This window comes from Vanrija albida, assembly GCF_041260175.1.
Source record: "Vanrija albida strain AlHP1 chromosome Unknown contig_1, whole genome shotgun sequence".
NCBI lineage: Eukaryota > Fungi > Basidiomycota > Tremellomycetes > Trichosporonales > Trichosporonaceae > Vanrija > Vanrija albida.
In genome coordinates, this window is record NW_027191420.1 from 272,227 (window position 1) to 292,486 (window position 20,260).

At 62.4% G+C, this 20,260-nt stretch overlaps 8 protein-coding genes across 8 annotated transcripts; 4 read left to right on the forward strand and 4 right to left on the reverse strand.

Annotated features, from left to right (window-relative positions):
* Positions 1–123: 123 nt before the first annotated feature.
* Q8F55_000137 (uncharacterized protein) lies at positions 124–3,043 on the forward strand (the record flags this gene model as incomplete). The annotated part of the gene is made up of 3 exons (XM_069348792.1): positions 124–345; positions 392–665; positions 711–3,043. 3 exons carry the CDS (start codon positions 124–126, stop codon positions 3,041–3,043), a joined length of 2,829 nt encoding a protein of 942 aa, XP_069212336.1.
* A 168-nt stretch (positions 3,044–3,211) lies between these two features.
* On the reverse strand, positions 3,212–4,442 carry Q8F55_000138 (uncharacterized protein; the record flags this gene model as incomplete). The annotated part of the gene is made up of 3 exons (XM_069348793.1): positions 3,212–3,580; positions 3,618–3,989; positions 4,263–4,442. The coding sequence occupies 3 exons, from the start codon at positions 4,440–4,442 to the stop codon at positions 3,212–3,214; spliced, it is 921 nt and encodes a 306-aa protein (XP_069212337.1).
* A 582-nt stretch (positions 4,443–5,024) lies between these two features.
* Positions 5,025–7,796, reverse strand: uba3 (NEDD8 activating enzyme; the record flags this gene model as incomplete). Its single annotated transcript, XM_069348794.1, has 13 exons — positions 5,025–5,217; positions 5,274–5,425; positions 5,469–5,701; positions 5,740–5,857; positions 5,895–6,207; positions 6,254–6,329; positions 6,367–6,454; positions 6,501–6,599; positions 6,688–7,065; positions 7,110–7,387; positions 7,433–7,618; positions 7,671–7,701; positions 7,749–7,796. The coding sequence occupies 13 exons, from the start codon at positions 7,794–7,796 to the stop codon at positions 5,025–5,027; spliced, it is 2,193 nt and encodes a 730-aa protein (XP_069212338.1).
* A 794-nt stretch (positions 7,797–8,590) lies between these two features.
* Q8F55_000140 (uncharacterized protein) lies at positions 8,591–10,797 on the forward strand (the record flags this gene model as incomplete). The annotated part of the gene is made up of 4 exons (XM_069348795.1): positions 8,591–8,698; positions 8,738–9,901; positions 9,947–10,175; positions 10,214–10,797. The coding sequence occupies 4 exons, from the start codon at positions 8,591–8,593 to the stop codon at positions 10,795–10,797; spliced, it is 2,085 nt and encodes a 694-aa protein (XP_069212339.1).
* Positions 10,798–11,807: 1,010 nt separating this feature from the next.
* Q8F55_000141 (uncharacterized protein) lies at positions 11,808–13,010 on the forward strand (the record flags this gene model as incomplete). The annotated part of the gene is made up of 2 exons (XM_069348796.1): positions 11,808–12,459; positions 12,493–13,010. The coding sequence occupies 2 exons, from the start codon at positions 11,808–11,810 to the stop codon at positions 13,008–13,010; spliced, it is 1,170 nt and encodes a 389-aa protein (XP_069212340.1).
* Positions 13,011–14,271: 1,261 nt separating this feature from the next.
* Positions 14,272–16,278, reverse strand: Q8F55_000142 (uncharacterized protein; the record flags this gene model as incomplete). Its single annotated transcript, XM_069348797.1, has 6 exons — positions 14,272–14,290; positions 14,334–14,544; positions 14,579–14,650; positions 14,686–15,666; positions 15,976–16,015; positions 16,048–16,278. The coding sequence occupies 6 exons, from the start codon at positions 16,276–16,278 to the stop codon at positions 14,272–14,274; spliced, it is 1,554 nt and encodes a 517-aa protein (XP_069212341.1).
* Positions 16,279–17,861: 1,583 nt separating this feature from the next.
* Positions 17,862–18,913, forward strand: Q8F55_000143 (uncharacterized protein; the record flags this gene model as incomplete). The annotated part of the gene is made up of 5 exons (XM_069348798.1): positions 17,862–17,891; positions 18,021–18,438; positions 18,474–18,674; positions 18,711–18,795; positions 18,841–18,913. 5 exons carry the CDS (start codon positions 17,862–17,864, stop codon positions 18,911–18,913), a joined length of 807 nt encoding a protein of 268 aa, XP_069212342.1.
* Positions 18,914–19,102: 189 nt separating this feature from the next.
* Positions 19,103–20,205, reverse strand: Q8F55_000144 (uncharacterized protein; the record flags this gene model as incomplete). The annotated part of the gene is made up of 9 exons (XM_069348799.1): positions 19,103–19,383; positions 19,420–19,634; positions 19,671–19,686; positions 19,770–19,814; positions 19,855–19,888; positions 19,925–19,983; positions 20,022–20,038; positions 20,081–20,109; positions 20,146–20,205. The coding sequence occupies 9 exons, from the start codon at positions 20,203–20,205 to the stop codon at positions 19,103–19,105; spliced, it is 756 nt and encodes a 251-aa protein (XP_069212343.1).
* Between the last annotated feature and the right edge of the window lie 55 nt (positions 20,206–20,260).

Consider the following 20,260-nt stretch of genomic DNA (forward strand, 5'->3'; position numbering starts at 1 on the left):
TGCTCTCGAGGTCCCGCTTCGTTAAATGGTCAGGCTTACGCACCCAGTGACCCCCTTATGGATCTTTCCCCCCCACACTCTCTCTAACACCAACTGTTGTCGCTCTCTGACCAAAAAGGCGTGATGCTCACCTCTGTCATCACCGCCGTTCTGGCCCTCCCCCTCGTGGTTGCCGCGCCCTCGCCTCGCAGCCACGCGGTTTCCGCTCGCATCGCCGGTCGTGCTATCGCCGAGGACGCTGTTGTGTCCCGCCGCGATGCCCAGATTCCCGCCGACTACTTTGTCAACTCGCTCCTTGGCAGTTTCACTGGCAACGAGAAGCTGACCACTGTCACTCTCATCCCTGTGAGTTGTTGTGCCACTTCGAGCCTGCCACCGCTGACACCACTAGGGCTCGTCCAAGACGCAGGGAACCCTCGTCTCCGGTGCCACCTCGCAGGGCGTCACCCTCACTCCCTCGGGCTCCGTCGCTGTCCTCGCCGGCACCCCCTTTGCCAACTACACCATCCCGGACCTCGGACCCGGCATCACGCAGGTCTGCACTTTCGTCTTCCTGCAGAATGGCTCGGTCGACATTGACGTGCCCGTCGTCGACAACCGCCAGGACTTCGACCTCCAGAAGTTCACGCAGAAGGTTCACGTCTCGTGGTCCGACCTCCTTGCGAGTGGGTAGAGGGAGCTACGAAAGGCAACAAGAGCTCACCCCACAGCTACCTGCTTCTTCATCAAGGACCTGAAGATCAACACGATCCCCAACGGCTCCGCCACCGTTTCTCCCACTGGTGGTGCCTCGCAGTCTCCTTCGGGTGGCGCGACTGGCTCTCCTTCGCAGGCCCCCAGCTCTGCCCAGTCCAACTCGCCCACTGGTGGCAGCAGCCCCTCGTGGACCATCATCACCCGCTCGTCGACTACGCGCCCCCCTGCGACTTGCACCCCCTCGACGTCGACCACCACGTCGAGCACCAAGAGCAGCTCGTCGACTACTAACACCAAGACTACCCTCTCTGAGTCGACCCTCCCCACCACGGCGCCTCAGTCGTCCGCCCCCACTACCGGTGCTCCCGGCCAGTCCACAACTGCCCCTGGCCAGTCCACCGGTGCCCCCTCGTCGTCGACTGGCGCTCCTGGCCAGTCGACCACTGCCCCCGGCCAGTCGACCACTGCCCCCGGCCAGTCGACCACTGCTCCTTCGCAGGCCCCTACCGGCAGCCCCTCGCAGAGCCCTTCGGACGTCGCCAGCTCCTCGTGGACGACCATCTCCCGTTCGACGACCAAGTCTGCCCCTGCTTCGTGCGTTGTCACCACGACCTCGACCACGGCGACGACCACCAAGAGCTACGTGACGTCGTCTACTCCCAAGACCTCGCTCACCGCCTCGACGCTTCCTAGCTCGGCGCCCTCGGCCACTGCCACAACCTCGGCCACCACCACGGGCTCCGCCTCTGCCACGGGCTCTGCCTCTGCCACGGGCTCTGCCACGGGCTCTGCCACGGGCTCTGCCACGGGCTCTGCCTCTGTCACGGGCTCCGCCTCTGCCTCTGTCTCGGCCTCTGTCTCATCTTCGGCCTCTACCACCTCGGCCTCGGCCTCTTCCTCCGCGTCTGCTTCTTCCTCCGCACCCGCCTCCTCCTCGTCGGCTCCTTCCACCACTGGGCCCAACCCCGCTTACGAGACCGTTGTTCCCTTCAACGGCAAGAACTTTACCAACAAGGGCCTTGTCGGCTTCGGTGCCATCGACGGCAGCGCCAAGGACCAGTTCGGTGAGACCATCGGTGGTATCGGTTCGGCCATCCGCCTCGACCACCTCACCAAGGTCGACGCCAACACCTACACCGGCCGCTTCCTCGTCCAGCCTGACCGTGGATGGAACCGCCCCGAGACGCACGACTTTGTGGGCCGCAACCACTACGTCGACTTCACGCTCCGCCCGTACTACGACAACAAGACGCTCGAGTACCAGGCTGCCAAGTCGACCTTTGACCTCAAGTACGTCTCGTCGCTCAAGTATGTCGAGGAGAACGACACCCCCACGACTGGCCTCAACGCTCTCTCGCACCGCAACGGCTCGGTCCCCATCCCGATCTCTTCGGACGCGTACAACCACATCTCGCTCGACGCCGAGGGTCTTGTCCGCAACCCCGACGGCTCGTACTGGGTCTCGGACGAGTACGGCCCCTTCGTGTACAAGTTCTCTCCCGAGGGCAAGCTCATCGACCTCATCCAGCCCCCTCCTGCGTTCCTCCCCCGCTTGAACGGCACGATCTTCTTCGACGCCAACAACGAGAACGGCACTGTTCCCGACAAGGGCCGTGTCCCCAACCAGGGCTACGAGGGCCTCACCTCCAACCCGGACGGCACGCGCCTCTACATCCTGCTCCAGTCCTCGCTCACCCAGGACCAGGGCGACGACAAGGGCCGCTACACCCGTTTCCTCGAGTACGACACTACCGCCTCGCCCCCTGCGCTGCTCCACTCGTACGTCGTCGAGCTCCCCGTCACCAACGGCAAGGCCAAGACGCTTTCGCAGTCCGAGGTCCACTACATCTCGGACGACACGTTCGTTGTGCTCGCGCGCGACGGCAAGGGCGGCGGCGACACTGACCCCGAGGCCAAGAACAAGCGCTTCTACCTCTTCTCCACCTCGGCCGCCACCGACATTGCCAAGACGACGTACACGACCGACTACGTGCCCGTCGCGCCCAAGAACGTGCTCAACAAGGACGTTACGGCCGCCAAGGTGACGCCCTGGGTCGACATCCTCGACACCCCCCAGCTCGCGCGCTTCGGCATCCACAACGGCGACACGGACAAGACGTTCAACGTGTCGCTCATCAACTCGAAGTGGGAGTCGCTCGCGTTCGCCAGCGTGCAGGACCCGGCGTACCCCAACGACTACTTCCTCTTCTCCTTCTCGGACAACGACTTTGTCACCCAGAACGGCTTCCAGGCTGGCCAGCCCTACTCTGACCCCAGCCCGTACACGCTCGACAACCAGGCGCTCGTCTGGCGCGTCACCGTGCCCTTCCCTCTCCAGGATGCCTAAGCATCTCCTTCGATCTTCCCCCCCCCGTAGACCCTCCCCCTCTTCATAGCTTTTAAACAAAGCTCTTGGACAATATGCCATTTTGGATCCCCCGTTGCGACCCCGGTGCAGATTAGAGCAAAGATGTCATGCGTACAATATGTATGTGTGTCTGGTATCGCCTCTCTCTCACATCTCCTTCTCTGACTGCGGGGTATATGTCCCCCTCTGGCTGGTAGGCACGACACTGCCGGTCCACACGCCGAGCTCCATGCCGGGCTCCCAGCCAACGATCTCGTCGTCGTCATCGTCGTCCTCCACCGCGCGCCGCTCGTACCCGGGCATCTGGATGACGACGGCGACGCGCATCGGCTCGCCAGCCTCGAGGGTGCGCTTGATCTCGCGCTCGATCTTGGGAGGTGGCGGCGGGGGTGGGGGCGCCGGCGGCTCGCGATTCCGGCGAAAGAGGCGGGGCGGCGGGGGCGGGGGCGGCATCGGGCTTACGGGCCCGGGGCGATGCAGCGGAGGCGCGGGCGCGAGCGATTGGGCCGTTAGTGGCTGGGATGCGTCAGCCGAGCACCTCGCTCTACCTCACCTGGCCCCAGCTGGCCCACCACGGCTCGGCGTCCACCTCCTCCTCGTACTCTGGGGTCGGCTTGGCATCCCACAGCACGGGTATGCGCACCCAGCGCCGCTCTCTCCGCTGGCCTCCGTGCGGCGCGCGCCCGCCGACAATCGCCCACTCGCTCAACGGCCCGGGCGGCGGGCCGCCAGTGTACACGCCGCCGTCCCAGAGCTCGTCTGGCGGCGGCGGGCGCGCGCGCGGGTTCGCCCACCAGTTGGGGGGGAAGGGGGCGCCGCGCGCGATCGCCAGCTGCGCAGCGGTGCGGTACTGCCGCCGCAGGCGGTAGCTGCGCATCGTGAGGAGACAGGCCAGCACGACGAGCGCGCCGAGGATGCCGAGAAACTGGTAGGCATAGTTAGCGTCGGTCATGGTGGGGAGGAGTGTGATGGGTTCATGGCTTGAGTCGTTTGCAGACCGTGCCCATCAAGGCTGGCTCGGGTGCACGGATGTTTGCGACGTCAAGCGGCGAGACTGGCGCGAGTGTCGAGTCTCGCGCTCCCAGTCCTCGGCGCTCACAAGTCACACGGCAGAGTGCTGCGCCGCAGACAAGCCGTCTTGCTCCTCCCCACCACCCGGCCTCATCGCCTCCGCCCCCGCCCCCCGTCGCCCACTCACAACAAGATAGTACACGTTCATCTTCTTGCCGGTCTGGTTGCTGCTGTCGCTCGTGCTGGTGCTGGTCGGCGCGAAAAAGGTCCAGGTACTCGACGTCTGTGGGTACACGCCTCCGCCGTTCCAGCCCTGCGCGCCCAACACCCGCGAGGAGGTGGGGGTGGGGGTCGTCGACTCGCTCATCGCTGTATCATAGAGGGGGGAGGGGGAGGGAGTGCGGTCAAGGCGTTGCAACGATCGTCGAAAAAGTCGATGATTGCAGCTGCTCGTCGCCCAACTGGGAGCCCGACTGGGAGCCAAGAACAGGCAAGGGGCAGGGAGCCTGAATGGTCGCACGCGGCGTGGTGACCCTTGGCGGCGGTTCGGCCGGTCGCTCGCAGCGCAGCCAGTGGTGCGTCTCTGTCGCGCTCCGTCGTCGGTGCGCTCTGCGGGGGCTGGGGCTGTCGGCGAGGTTGTGTGGGTGGGAAACGACGAGTGTGTGATGGAGACAGAGTTTGTGTGATGGATAGTGTGGTGTTTAGCTGATATTCGACGTTGCTGGGGAGGGAAAAAGGAGCAAGCGGCACGAGGGAGCTTAAGGCACCAATGCTGACCGAGGTGGCAAAGTCGCCGCAGTCGTCTATAGACGCTTTCGGACGATCGGACGCACGCAACGCTTTCGTATGCATGCCCAGTCTCACTTTCACCTCCATGCAATCGTCATCTATGATACAATGCTAGCTATGTACATTGCACTTCTTCACATTAGAGCCGCCCCGCCCCAGCTCACACAAACGTCACCTCGACAGTCAGGTTGAACGGCAGGTTTGGATCCGTCACAACTAGTGTTTCGCCCTCCTGCACGAGGTCCGAAACCAGCTTCTCCAGGTTGGGCTTCGTAGCCTCGTGCAGCTGAGGTGGTGCCTGGAAGTAGAGCGGCTGGCCGCTTTCATGAGAGAAGCTAGGACGCGTAATCTGGCTGGGGGTGTGTGTCAGCCATGTCGTCGCACGTCATCAACAGCTCCAACCACTTACAGGTCCTGGCGCAAGCTAATCCACTCCACCAGCTTCTCCAGAGTCCAGTCCTTGCCGACCTCCGCAGAGATCGACTCGCCGCCGCACACGGGGCACTCGGGGCGCTTCTCATGCTCAAACGTAAAGGTGTAGAGCGAGTCGTTGCCGACGTACTGGGGGTGTTAGCTGAAGCGCAAGAGAGCGAGAGCTGCTTACCATCATGTAGTTGTCAAGGAAAGGCGCACATGACGTGGCAATCTTGAACGCCTCGTTGCAGCACGACGCCGCAATGATGGCATTCGTGCTGGCAATGGCAGGGATGATGTTCTTGACGACACCCTGGGTAAGAGCCCAGGTGACGCCCTCGATCTTGAACTCGGCAGCGCGGCTCGAGGCAACCTGGAACAGCCACTCGATGTGGTCTGGATCGTCCGTGTCAAGCTTCTTGTCTGCCGAGTCAGATACAGTCTCAGGCCCCTGTGCCTACCCTTAAACACACGAGGCCACTCCAGGACGCTCGCCCACTCGATGCAGTGCTCGGGAAGTCGGGGAGTGTTGGCAATGGTGCAGATGGGGAATGCAGTGGGCGGGGTGAGCATGTCGATCTGAAGTCAGCAGTCAGGCCCTGCACTGCACGCTCACCGAGCACTCATAACACGACGTCACGGTGGGGAGGATAACACGGGCCTGGCCCTTGAAACCCTCAGTGCCGCCGTCAATCAGAGGCTTCAGGCTGTTCTGGTCCTCTTCGTCCACCATGCCGACAAGAGTCGCGTTAATCCATCGGCGAGCAGAAATAGAGTCGAGGCCAGCAATGATGATGTTGAACTGCTTGTAGAATGACAGGGGGTGGTCCTGAATCTTGCTGTGATGGGCCGTCACCTTGATTCCGGGGACACGCTTCATGATGAAGTCGGCTGCCACGAGAGCCTTCGACTTGCCAACATCAGCCTCGCTGTATGGCGTCAGCTATCGATGAGCGACGATGTAGCTGGGCGCACCGGAACAGGAACTGGCGATTGAGATTCGAAATGTCAATCGTGTCCATGTCGATGACATGGATGTTGCCAAAGCCGGCTGGCAGGTCAGCCTCGATCCCCGATCCCACACCCACTCAAAGCCAGATTTTGCAGAATCTCGCAGCCCAACCCGCCAGCGCCAATGACCAGGATCTTGCATTCGTCACGAAGGAAGTTCTTGGCCTGATTAGATCAGCAACAGTGAGGTGTCAACGAGGCAAAAGCCCACCTTCTCTCCTCCCTGGAAGCTGTCATCATCAGTCCAGGGACCTGAGCGGTCGAGTAGCTTGTCAATGTTGGCGTAGCGGGACGGGTTTTGCAGATAAGCCTTTAGACGGGGGGTTAGCTACCATTGAACCCTGAGATGTCCATGCACAGAACCCAACAAATCTGTACATGGGCTAGCTCAAGCTCACTTGAGTTGACTGCTCGGCCGAGCCGTTGCCGAGTGGTGCGGCGTTCCCCTGCGACGGGAGGTCCTGGAGCATGACCTTCCAGATGGCAGTGCCGAGTCGTCCCTCGCCCTCGCCACCGGTGCCGTCAACACCGGCCGCACGACGATGACCCTCGGCGGCAACCTCGGGTGTGAAGATGCCGCCCTCGGCGCGGGCATCTGTGATGTGGTTGACGATCGAGGGCGTGAACTCGGGGTGGCCCTGGATGGTGAGGATCTGGGCGAGGGGCTTGGCGGGTGTCGAGGCGGGGTGGAGCTTAACAAACGAGTGGACGGGGTACTTTTCTGAGCTTCCAAGGAGCTGAGTTCCTGGTGGAAGAGCAGGGACGTGGTCGCGGTGCTGGGGTTGTCAGCTCAGTCCACATCACGAATCTGGAAGCTCACCATCTGCTCAGCGTAGATCTTGTCGTCACCCTTGATCGAGTTGACGTCAGAGGACCACCAGTACTTGCCCTCCTCAGTCAACGAGATGCCGTAGACGCCGACCTCCCAGCCAGCCTTGCCGACCTCACACGAGCCACCGAGAGCGATCGAGATGATCTGGTGGCCGTAGCAGATGCCGACGAGCCTGATGTGCTGGGTGGCGGGGTTGGTAGCGACCTCGCGGATCCACTTGATGAGCGTGGGGCCAAACGAGCTGTTCTCGTCGTGCGCAGTGTGCCCTGCAAGCGTCAGCGGGTATGCGATGAGAACTTGGAGATACCCACTCGATCCAGTCAACATGATCACGTCATACGACTCTGGTCCGCCAGCGACGAGCTTCTCGGCAGGCGGGAACTCGAGCTTGTTGACCACGTCGAAGCCGTCGAACACGAGCTCGGTGTTGTTGGCGACCTGGGCATCGGGGTACTTTGCCAGCGCCTTCAAGAGCCAGCGCTTGAAGATGTCGTAGTCTGGGTGGGTGGGTTAGGGAGGGAAGGCGGCACTAGCAGCGCTAACACGTACAGGTGCCGTCCTCGTCAATCACCGTCTGCATCTACATGCTGTCAGTGGCGCTCCTGGCTGCCGCGGTCAGCTACGTACCGGCACATCGTTGACGAGGAGCGCGACACGGAGTGTTCGCTTAGTCATTGCGGGTGAGGGAGGACGTGGAGGGCGTCTGGATTAGGGGCGGGGTGAGCGTGAGTGTCGGCAGCGGTCTGCGGGGGGAGTCGAGATTGTCGCCTTGGGGTCGCTATTGATATAGAGTGGGACAAGCGTGTCGAGACGAGAGTGATGGGGTTGTTGTCGATACGCGGTTGTATTGTCGAGATTGGCAAACGAGCGAGTCGGAGCAGGCAGTGACGACGGCGGCGGGCGCGGCCCGAATGCTGGCAGCGGTGTGGAGGCGAGGGGTGACCGCCGCGGACAAGCGGCCGTCTCCGTCGACTTATTCCATCCTCCCATCTTCGCTTCATGCAGCCAGCCGCTTGTACTGCCGATACGCGATTTCCAAACGCGCCACAACGACGAGCAACAGCAACAGTTGACATTGATTGCAAGAGGATAAGAAGGGATGGGTCTGTTATCGCTAGTAGGCAACATAGTGGGGTATGGGATCTAGTGATGGCACTTGGATCCCTCTGGTGGGACATTGGCTTTGTCGGTGGCACCAATGGGGCTTCATGGCGGGGCCTACCTTTGGGGGTCGCTCATCATGCTTGGTCGTCCGGCTCTTGACCATCCCTTAGATCCACAGCACTGTCCTCGGCATGCTCACATTGAGTGCGATGAAGGCGGAACAAAGGCGTTGCTCGGCTGCCACACCTTGGCTTGCCACGTGGATTTGCTCCCGCTTCTCCACTTCTCCACCTTTGCCACCCAACTTGAACAAGTCGTTGACATCGAGACAATCTCAAACTCACAAACACAATCCAGTCTTATCCATGTCGGCGGGCGATGACGGCCTCAGGCCTCGGCCAGGACCCGCCCCCAAGCTGATAGAGGGGCCAAAAATCGGACAGCGCAGCTTGTACGAGCAGCAGGTGCTCGACGTAAGCTGGCACCGCAGAAAGGCAGCTGACACCTCACAGGAGGATACCTACACCGAGGCACTGTCACACATCATCACGCGCGACTTCTTTCCCAACCTCCCACACCTGCATGCGACGAACGACTACCTTTCAGCCCTGGCCAACAATGACCCCGAGCTCCTCAGCTCGTCGATCCGGCGGCTGGCCCGCATCGCCGAGGAAAAGGAGGGAAGGCGTGCCGGCGGCCCGTCAAACGGCAAGTCGGAGGCGGAGCGCGAAACGGAACGGGCGCGCCGGCGCGAACTCGAGATGATGGGCACGCCGTACCTCAACACACGGACGCCCATCGGTGCGAGGGGATGGGACACGCCACGCGCCGAAGCGACAGTACGACGGCGACCAGCCGCCGATGGCTTCGATGCGCTCGACGACGATGCGCCTGGCCCATCAAAGCGACCGGCGAAGAAGAGGAAAGCTCCAGTTGTTCGTGATGACCTCGGCCTCGACGCCTTCCAGCGCAACTACACGTCTGAGGACAACGCCTCGTTCGTCCAGATCGTCGAGGAGGAGAACAAGCAGCGGAGGGAGGAGAGGGGCTGGGCGTTCGAGGTCGAGCGTGTGGCTGAGAGCCGACGGATCGCAGGCGAGGAGCGGCGCAAGCTCATCCTGGACGCTGCGACCTCGGGTGGCTGGCGTGTCGATGCCAATGGGCGACGGTTGATCGGCGGCCTGGCAGAAGGCGGCCGAGATCGGGCGGAAGGAGAGGCGTGGAAGGACCGAAAGTTGATCACGGCTGGGGAGGGCGAGGTGGCTGCGGATGCCGGAGCCGACGAGAAGGACGACACGGCCGACCCTTCAACAGCTGTCATCAAGTCGCAAGCTGGGGCACTCGTCAAGACACAATCCGGCGCGCTAATCAAGGCAACCGACGCCGCAGTGGCCTCTGCTCTTCCGCCACCAAAGTTCAAGGAGGTCGAGTTACCACCAACACACCCGCTATCGACCGCTCTCGAGAAGGCAGGTCTGCCCACGACTGCTCTCATGTCTACGGAAGACGGCGCCATTGTCCCTCACCGCGAAGCTACAGGCGGAACGGGTGACGGACGAGGACGTGGTGACGAGGAGAAGAAGCGCCGAGACGCTGTCGAGAAGGAAGTCATGGGCGACGAGAAGGTCGAGCATTTCTCGCATGCCGGCAGCGGAGTGGAGCAGTGGTCGTACAAGGTGGGCTAGCTCACCCGTTCATGGCCAGTAGCTAACACACTGCAGACGATGAATCCCCTCATGTTCCCTCCGGACGCCTACGAGAAACCGTACCCCAAGCCCAAGGCGCTCGAACCCTCCGCGGCCACGCGACAGGCGCCACCGTCAATCTCACATACCAACACGCGCATGCCCGAGGACCAGGATGCCGAACCGACGAGCAGCCGAGCAGGCAGCAGGCGAGGCAGCAGCCCTGCGAGGTCATGGGTCGATGCGGCGGTGCGCGGAACAGAGTGTGAGCTGATCCATGACCGCCGTCAGCTGACACCGCAGACATTCCTAGGGACCAGCGCGAGCCGGCTGAAGACTACTCTCTCGTGCCCGATGAAGCCGACCTCGAACCAGAAGACCTCCCGCCCCTCATGACTTGGGGAACACTGCTGGCGACGCCTCGCGCGCTCGACGGCTCAGGCGACCAGCTGGACGGCCCGACCTTCCGACTGCCCGAGACAAAACGGCGAGACGAGATCGGACGCAAGCTGGGAGCCAAGGCGTCTCGAAGCATATCCGAGCGCGCAAAGGCGCACCAGCCACGGCCTGCGCCGTCGACGCCGTCTCTGAAGGACGCGTTGAAGGCAGCGGCCAACCGAACCAAGCACGGAGACCGGAGTGTCCGCGGTGCAAGCGGCATGCTTCCTCCCGGCTCTGCTACGCCGCGACGCGACGGCCTCACGCCGGCCGCGAAGAACCTCCTCGACCGGAGCCTGGGCCGTACACCACAGCGAGGCGGTGGACTCGGCCTCGGGCCCAGCGCGTCTGCACGCTCGGCCGCGATGGACAAGGGCTCGGGATGGGGGAAGAGCAGTAGTGTGGGTGCGCGGAGCTGGACGCCGAGTCCGGCACCGAGGCGGGGCTGAGTGCATCGTAGACATGCACTTTCGGTAGATGTATGCCTTTGCTGCGCGACACTATGTACAAGATGCCACTGTGACCTGGTTCGGGCGCGCTGGCGGGCGCATATCGAGTCGGCATCTGCATCGTGCCTCCGCATGCCCATCGGCTATCGCCTCGCGGTGCTAGGCTGACGGCCAGCAGGCGATGCACAAACGACACTCGACGAATGCCACAGCGCAACTGTCGTTTGGTGGAGAGCGGCACGTGACGCTAACGCATTGTGTCCGGGGGATGTTTTCGCTCGGGGGCCATAGTGTGTTTTGCAAAACGCACTATGACCCGGAAGTGAAAGTCTTCGAACCGCGATGGTGTGTTTCGTAAAACCCACTATGACCTGGAAATTCGTCTCATCCCCGGACCAGAATGCGTTATGCGAAACGCACTATGTCCCGGAAAGTAAGCACTCCCCCCGCCATGGTGTGTTTTGCGAAACGCATAGTGTCCGGTTGTCGTTCTTGGAGATACATCATAGTGCACTTTGTGCACGAGCAGTATCCCACCATCTCTCGGGCACTCCCCCCGCGGAGCATAGTGCAGCTCGATCAGCTCACTGCCGGTGACCTGCTCCGTGGCTATCCATCCTCCCTCGCTGTGTTCGCCTGACTTATGCATGACGCTCACCGTCGAGCTGATCATGAGGCAGAGGCCGTGGCGGCGTATCGACCGTCTCTGCCGCCCCCCTTATGCCGTCCGGCTTCATAGAGCCTCGCCCGCGCCATGCTCACGGCGACCTGCGATGAGTAGACCACGCTGGACTGATAAGCAACGGCGCGTCATGGGTTTACCGGTTTACCCGCCCTGGATCGAGGTGGCGGTGGGGCCGGGCCAGCGGCTTGGCGCCACTTCCCCATGACCTCATCTTCCAAGATCTATACGACGACTAGACGACGCCGATGCCGTGAGTGGGCAGGTATATATCGTGGAGCTGCTTCTCGCTCTGCATGCATACACCCACCCCCCGCACACCACCACCATGGGCAACGACAACCTCACCTTCTCCCTGCTCGACCTCGGCCTGTTCCAAGGCAAGCCGCAGTACGAGAACTTTTCGCGGATCAAAGACCTGGCAAAGGTCAGCACGCTCCAGCCCTCGTCCAAGCCGTTCACGTTCCCGCGGGGCGAGCAGATTGACCTGCCAGCGAGCTACGACGTCGAGGGCGAGGCGCGCCCGTCCCAGAAGCTGCTAGACGAGACGGACACGGGCGCGCTCTTCGTGCTGCACGACGGGCAGCTCGTGCTCGAGAAGTACGCGCTCACCGGTGGCCCGGACGTGCAGTGGCTCTCCATGTCGGTCGCCAAGAGCTTTACGTCGACGGTCGTGGGCATCGCACACGCCGAGGGACACATCAAGTCCCTCGACGACCCGATCAGCGACTATGTCAAGGTCGACAAGGGCTCGGCGTACGACGGAGTCGCGATCCGCTCCGTGCTGCGCATGAGCTCGGGCGCGCGCTGGAACGAGGACTACTCGGACCAGAACAGCGACATTATCCAGTTTGGGAAGGCCGCGTCCGGCGCCGACGGGGGCAACCTCGACAAGTTCGTCGCGTCCATGGTGCGCGAGGCCGAACCCGAGACTGTGTGCCGGTACAACTCTGCCGAGACGCAGGTGCTCGGCGCGCTTGGTGGGTTCGGCGTTGAGGCGCGCTGACGGATAGTCAAGGGGGCGACGGGGCGCAGCGTCACCGACTACATGCAGGAGAAGCTGGCCGAGCCGCTGGGCTTCGCCCACAAGGGCTACTGGGTCCTGGACCCGAAGGGCGTCGAGCACACGTACGGCGGGCTCAACCTCACGGCTGCGGACTTTGCCAAGATCGGCGAGCTGTTCCGCCTCGGCGGGAGGTGGGAGGGGAAACAGGTGCTCCCGGAGCAGTGGGTGCGCGAGGCGACGACCGTCGACGGGCCGCTGCGCGCGCCGGGCGCGCCGATCGTGGGAGGGCACCCCCTCCCCCTCGGGTATGGGTACCAGTGGTGGATTCCCGCGGGCGACGAGGGTGAGTTCAGCGGCATCGGCGTGTACAACCAGTTTGTGTATGTCAACCCGGTGCGCGGGGTGACCATCGTCAAGAGCTCGGCCAACCCGCGCTACGGGCTCAGCGAGACGGAAGCCGACAACAAGGAGATGGAGAACCTGCAGCTGCTTAGGGCGATTGCGGAGAAGTTCCCGAAGAAGTAGCGCGATGCAGAGATGATGGGGTGTGGGTGGGGCGCGTCCGGGAATAGAGGAGAGGGGACTCACTGAGAACAGAAGAAACACGTCCGGGAGTGTTGGACGGCGATGAAGGGCGACGCGGCAGCGTGAGCCGGCAAGATGTGAGCGGTGGTCGAGGGGGGAGGGGGAGGGAGCTTGACGGCGTGTCGGGCGGTCGGTTTGCTGAAGGGAGGAGGATTCGAGGAGGAAGACGCGGCTGGTGTCGATGGGATAGACAGGGTGCGGGGGGAGTTAAATGGTGTCGAGAATGGGTGGCGACAGCGAGCTCGCAGCTAGAGGCGATGACGACGGTGAGTGAGATGGTGGTGGGAAAGTGCTGTTGGGGAGTAGACGAAACTGTCTAACGAGGTGAGAGAGACCACTGGTATCATGTTGCGACGCGGTGGGCGTGTTCGCGGTGGTTGACGCCGCCATTACCCTCGCCCAGCCCATCACCCACCCACCCCCGCCGCAGCACAAAAACAGTCGCGACAACAAAATGCATCTCACACTCTACAACCTAACTACTAGGCTGCTACTACAACCGGCGGTCGATAGCTATTCTGACCGCCGGGCCCCAGGGCCGTCTTGGCTTATTCCAGTAATCCTTCCTCCTTAGAAGGCCCTGGGGCTGACCTCATGGATCCAGCGCGGTTTTAATCTTGCGAGTGGGCGTAATTCGGCGGCGCGGGGAATCACGTTGTGGCGAACGTGGCCGCAGTGCATGGTGGTTATGGTAGACGCTGGTCGCGAGCAGGGGGGCAGTGGTGGCCTGGACCGGGTCCATGATGCCACTGGCAGGGTGGGTGCCGCGGTTTTCGCGACTGATTTCGGATGACGTCGTTTGGTGCCGGCGTGGTGAAGGTGGTGGAGGTGGTGGGGAGGGGTTATTGAGCGGCGCTGTGCGGCTGGGCTCGGCTGGGTGGCCGGTGGCCGGGGGGGCGGCCCGGTGCGTTTGCCGTGGGCGGAGGGGCGATGTCCTCCGCGAGCACTGCCAGCCGCTGCAAATTCTGTGATTCCCACCGCTCGCCCAGCATGCTTCAGCATGTATCGCCTGACTGTTGGCACGCTGGGAATTGGTGTCAGAGAGAGAGAGTGAGTTGGAGACGCGCGCGTTTGGTTGTTGACATCGGGCTTGTGGCCGACTGGGATTTTCCTCATTTTGGGTGACGCTCAGCAAGTGCCACACACAACCCCACCCCCGCCCTCATCAATGGACAACGTCTGCATCACCCCTACCACCCGCCTAGTACACATATTCAAAGCTGCTGGGTCAGCGCCGCGCACCTCCTACACCACCACACTCACTTCGGGTTCTCCTTGTCGGTCATGTTGGCGAACGCCGTTTCCGCGGCCGTGGGCAGTGCGCGGCCCTCGGCCACATACTGTGCCCTCTGCCGCTCCTTCTTCTTGTTCTCCCAGATAAACACAAAGCGGAACACGAAGAACAGGAGCAGCTCGAGGATGTTGGCGACGAGGAGGGATCCGATGCCGAGCCCGTACTTTGGCGCCTGGCTCGCTGCCCGTCAGTGCGGCCCAGCCCCCGCACTCACTCTTGTAGAAGAACGGGCCCGCAATGTTGCCGATACACGCGCCGAACCAGATCATGCCCGACACGATCATCTCTGCGCCGTCAGCGCCATCCGCCGCGGCGACTCACTCTTCGACTGGCCGCCCGTGTTGGACGTGATGAGCGAGAGCGAGAGCACAAACGACGCCTGGTACGACCCGGTGAGGTAGAAGCAGATGAGGCGGCCGACGTAGGCGTGCGTCGGGGCCAGGAGGAAGCCGAGCGCGCCGGCGATGGTCGGGAGCATGAACAGCCCGCAGACGATTGTGCGCGAGTTTTTCGGCAGCCTCTCGTTGATGAGCGCGCCGGCGCCGATCCAGATCACGACGAGCACGCCCTGCGGGATGCCGAGGAGGGACGTGTGCAGCTGGTTGAAGCCCAGGCCCTTGATCACCAGCGTCGAGAAGTTGGAGATGCCGCCGTTCGGGATGTTGGCGATGAACCCGAGCAGGAAGAAGAGCCACGTCTTGTAGTCGGCATACGCCTCGCGGACCTGGTCCCAGCGGATCTTGCGCTGCTCGATACCCGTCTGCCCCTTTGCCAAGCGCGCGATCATCATGAGCTTCTCCTCGTGGTCGAAGCCGCGGAACGTGGCCGGCGAATTCGGGAGGATGTACGCGAGCACACAGGCCCAGAGGGTACAGAAGGCGCCGACAATGATAAACTCGAAGCGCCAGGACGCGATGCTGCTCTTGATATGCCCGATCCCGTACCCGATCAGCCCGCCGCCAGCGACGCCGATCCCGTTCCACATGTACCAGGCCGAGATGCGGGACGGCTGCTCGGCGCGCGTGTAGTACATGCTCGTGATGAGCATGAATGCCGGGTCGGCGATGGCTTCCACCGCGCCCCCGAGGACACGGAGCGCAGCGAGCGCGGCAAAGTTGTTGACGGCGGCCTGGCACATGAGGAAGACGCCCCAGAGCGCAATGTTGAAAGACAGGTAGTAGGCCGGAGGGGAGCGCTGCATCAGCAGGTTGGAGGGGATGGCCCACGCCAGCCAGCCAAAGTAGAAGATGGACGAGAGCCAGTTGTAGTCTGTGCCCTTGAGGTGCAGGTCCTCCTTGATGCCTGGGGGTGTGAGCGGGTGCGGTGCCAAGGGGGGATGCCAAGGCCGATGGGTTCGATAGTGGTGCCAAGACGCCGATGGTGGTGGCGCCACCGGCCGCGCTGCAGCTGCAGCGCGTACATGCGCACGCATGCACACGTGCACGCGCTGCTATCAGTCGCGGGGGGCCGGGGGGGGGGATGCGCGCATGCACGCATGCGCACACGCACACGCGACACCCCCACCCGGAGCGATGCGGGGCGGAAGCGGCCCCACTCCCGCCATCGGCCCGGTGCTAGCCAAAACAGCCACGACCCCACAGCGCAACTCACCAAAGATGGCGGCGTACGACAGCGTCGTCTTGTCCACATACTGCCGTCAGCCGAGCCCTCAACTTCACGCACGTAGAAAAAGTAGCAGATGCCCAGCACGGGCAGGATGCGGCGGTCGAGCTTGCGCTTGAGCCGCTTCTCCGCCTTGGGGTCGAGCTCGCCCTCGACGCCGTACCGCCTCAGCGCTTCGGCATACAGCTCGGCGTTCTGCTGTGCGATGCCGCTCGCCGGCGGGGTGGCCTCGACGTCCGAGTCGTGCGAGACGGTCGCCTTGAGCTCTTCGGGGTGGGGCTCGGGGGTCATGGCTGCGGGGGTATGGGGCCTCGTCGAGCCCCGCATGCGGCCAATGCCCTTTTATCTTGGGCTTTGTTGCCCGAGGGCCGAGAAATCGGCAGCCGCGTGCTGCTGAGAAAGCGTGTGGGCCACTGCCGCTGCTAGGTGGTCCAGCAGCCGTCGACTGCCGTTGACTGCGGAGCCGTCAAATTGACGCATGTTCCTGCCGGCCCGGGCCGTAACTGAGGTGAGCCAGGAATGTTGTCTTAGCAATTCCGAGCCTAGGGCAACGCATGCAGGCAGGCCGACCCGTGCACTCCAGCTTGCCCTCGGCCGTAGCTCGCTCTTTCCAGGCCAGACGGTCGCGAGCTAGACGTGTGGGCTCGTGGGGCTCGTGGGGCTCGTGGCGGGTTGACGGCCAACTCCGAGCTGCACACTCGGGATTCGGGCCGAAAGCCACTGCCCAGACAGACGTGGTGGCTGAGAGGTGCGCAAGAGAGATGCAGCAGCGGCGTACATATGGACATGCACGCGCACTCGCTGGAGGTAGTGGGCCGTCTGTGCCCCGTGTCCCACTCGGCCGTCCATGTGTGGGCTCTCGGCGACGCGACCCAACCCTTGACGATATCTGAGGTCCCACCGCTCCCCCTCTCTCTCATGCCTTCTTGCCTGACCTCTGCCTCGTTTCCCGAATTATCGGCCAGATAGCCCAGGCAATACTGGGGAGGAGGGGTACGGGGACTGAGAGATGGCTCCTGCCGGAGTCCAGATAGTACATGACTAAACAAGTTTGCGCAGGGCAAATTGCCGCACCTCGCAGCGTTGGGTTACACGGGTCTGTTCGTCTTGCTGCGGGCATGGTAAGCTAGAAGGCGTCACGGCCACGGTGCGCAGGCCCCCTGTGGCCCAGTGTGAGTGCCATACTGTTGGGCAGCTTTCGCAGGACCGTTGGCAGCCTGCCTGTATCGACGGCGGAGCGCGCTGTGTGTTGGGTGGATTCTGGGCGACTGACGACGCGCCGTGTGGAGCCGGTGGAACATGGAACAGTCATAGCCTGATCGACAAACCCCGAGTGGCCGAGCAGTAATGCGTTATGACGAGTGGCCCAAAACGCACTATCGACAACAAGTACGACCACTTTCCGGACACTATGCGTTTTGAGAAACGCACTATGACGCCCGAGCAAAGTCTCTGCCGGGGACACAATGCGTTCATGTCACGTGGCGGCTGTCTCCAACTCACTTCGACACCCCACAACGGCCCCCACCACCATCACTTGCACTATGCCCGCAGCCCGCCCACAGCCACCTTGCTTGCAGCTGCCCTCGCCGTTCTCACACTGTATGCTTCAGCCTACATGCTCCCCACTGCATCTCGTCGTCGTTGCTGCTGCCACACGACCCCACTCGACGGCCGGAACTAAAGTCAAACACTGACGTTTGTAGATCTGTCACCCCACCCGCCCCACTGATTTTTCTGACGTCACCTGCACGCCATTCAACGTCGCACACTTGACTGTCGGCCGGTCGTCCCCTCTCGGCACTTCCGCACCTCTTCAACACCCGCTGGCCCCCATCTCACTGCTGCATCCACCCATCAAGTCATCAAGCACAATGGGTCTCTGGAACGGCATCCACATCAAGGTGAGTGCCGACAGCTGGCTGGCTCGGATCTGCTCGCCAGCTCTGTGAGATCACACCTGGCCCGATTCCCACAGCCTGACCCCCACGCCACCCCCCGCCCCCTCGCCACTCGCTCACGCCCACGCCCAGCTCCTCAACATCGCGGCGTTCGCGCTCGGCCTCAGCTCCAACGTCTACACGGTCGTCGGCCCCAACGGCACGTACGGTGACGGCAAGGAGACGTACGTCACGCCGTCAGACTACGCCTTCTGGATCTGGACCCTCATCTACCTCCTCCTCCTCGGCTTCATCTTCTTCCAGTTCACGACCCCCGGCGAGGCCATCATCGTCGAGGCCATCGCGTACCGCTTCGCCTTCCTCGTCACGCTCAACTCGATCTTCCTCTTCCTCTGGGCCCGCGGATGGTACCTCTCGGCCTTTGTGTTTAGCCTGCTCCTCGCCGCGAGTGTGAGCCAGGTCTACTATATCATCAATCGAGACCACTCGAGCCGCGAGGGCTGGGGCACCGAGCTCTTTGTCCACCTCCCCTTCTCGCTCTACCACGGCTGTGAGTGGCCTGGCTTGACGTGTGCTGATTCCCAGGGACCATCGTCCTCATCGTCATTGCGCTGTTCCAGGCGTTTGGCGTCGACTCGAGCATCTCCAAGGCTGGCTTCTGGACAAAGTTCTTCGTCTTCCTCGCGTTTGTCTTCCTCGAGTCGACGGCCGCGGGATACGCCTTTGCCACGGCGCAGGGCGACCCTGCTGGCGCCTCGGTCATCGCCTGGGCCCTCTTCTCCATCTGTACGTGATGCGCTGTGTGCTGCCCTAACGTCGCAGTCATCCACCAGGAGGTGCCCTTCATCCGCTGGTCGGCCTTTGCCTTCTTCATCCTCTCGCTCTTCGCCATCCTCAAGGCTCTCTAGTGCGTCGATGGCTACATTCGCTCGCTATATGCTAACACTACCAGCTCGTCGTGGCGCACCGGCTCGCCCATCCTTCACGACGAGGAGCGTGCTCCTCTTGTCGCCGGCGAGAACTAATCGTCCTACCAGCCCCTTCTACCTCCCATAACCCCATCTACCCCCCTATTCCCGTTACGAATCGTCACGAGCTCCACGCAAAGCCTTCCGAGTCCAACTCTTAATGTGTCGCTGGGCAGTGTCAAAGTGCAGACAAAGTCGAAGAAATGAATGATGCAGTGCAGTGAAGGCGACTGGCGGTTACGACTGCTACTTGGCTAACCTCGTGCTGCGACGGGTGCCGGCAGGAGGTGGTGCAACAGCCTTGGGCTTTGGCTCAGCGTTGGGCTTCGCCTCGGTCTTGGGCTTTGCCTCAGTCTTGGGTTTCTTCGGCGGGGGTTCATCACCCTCAGGCTTCGCCGCAGCGGTCTTCGCGGGCTTGTCCTCCTTCGGTGCTTTCTTCTTGGCAGTCTTGACCTCCTCCTCAAAGCCGCCCTTCTGTCCAAGCGCAACAATGGCCTCGTACGCGCCCTGTTCGACAGGTTGAACACCTGCGTGGGTCAGCGAAGAAGCGGAGCTCCACCCACTCAAGCGGCCACGATTAATCAGCGCCATGCTCTGGATAGCCTTGATCCCCGCAGCGCCAATGTACGAGATTGGCCCGGGAGGCGTCGCCTTGCCCACCAGCGACTTGATGAAAGACAGCGTGACGGGGTGCTGCAGGCGCGAGATGAAGCGCACCGAGACCATGTACCATGTTGGGCTGGCCTCGTCCGACTTGGCGTCGTAGTATGGGTGCGAGCTGGTAGGTGAGATTATGGCGACACAGGCCACCTACGGGTCCCAGGAGGTATCTGGAGGGTCAGCGATGGAACAGCAACAACGGTGAATCGAGGGAAGGCAGGGAGCAGAGGAAGGAGCAAGAGGGGGCACTTACAGTCTGGATAGCCCTCCTTGGAGATCTCAGCCAGCGCGTAGACACCTGTGACGGATGAGAACGATCGCCGTTTTTACATCCATACCTGGCGTCTTGCAGTTGCTGTGGTAGAACAGCACCTGGTGGGTCAGATACAGAGGAAACAATGTACCCACCTTGTCCCCGAGCTTCATCTTCTCCTTCATAATGTTCTTAGCCTCGTGGCTGCGCACCCCTGGGCTGTGAGCCGACATTCAGAGGTAGGTAGCTCACCATCCCATGGTGATTCTCTGCATAATGTCAGCTCGTAACAAACATAACAGCTGACTTACCCCATCTCCTCAAAGTCGTCGACCGAGAACTGTGGTTGAGCTGCTGTCAACCGTCTTCAGCTCACCTTGACATCTTTTCCCTTGACTATCCGCGTGTCAGGCTCAGCCTTCATAAGCCAAGGCATGTTGATGAAGAGTTGAAGAGTCAATGGAGAGGGAATGGCCAGGATGGACGCGACG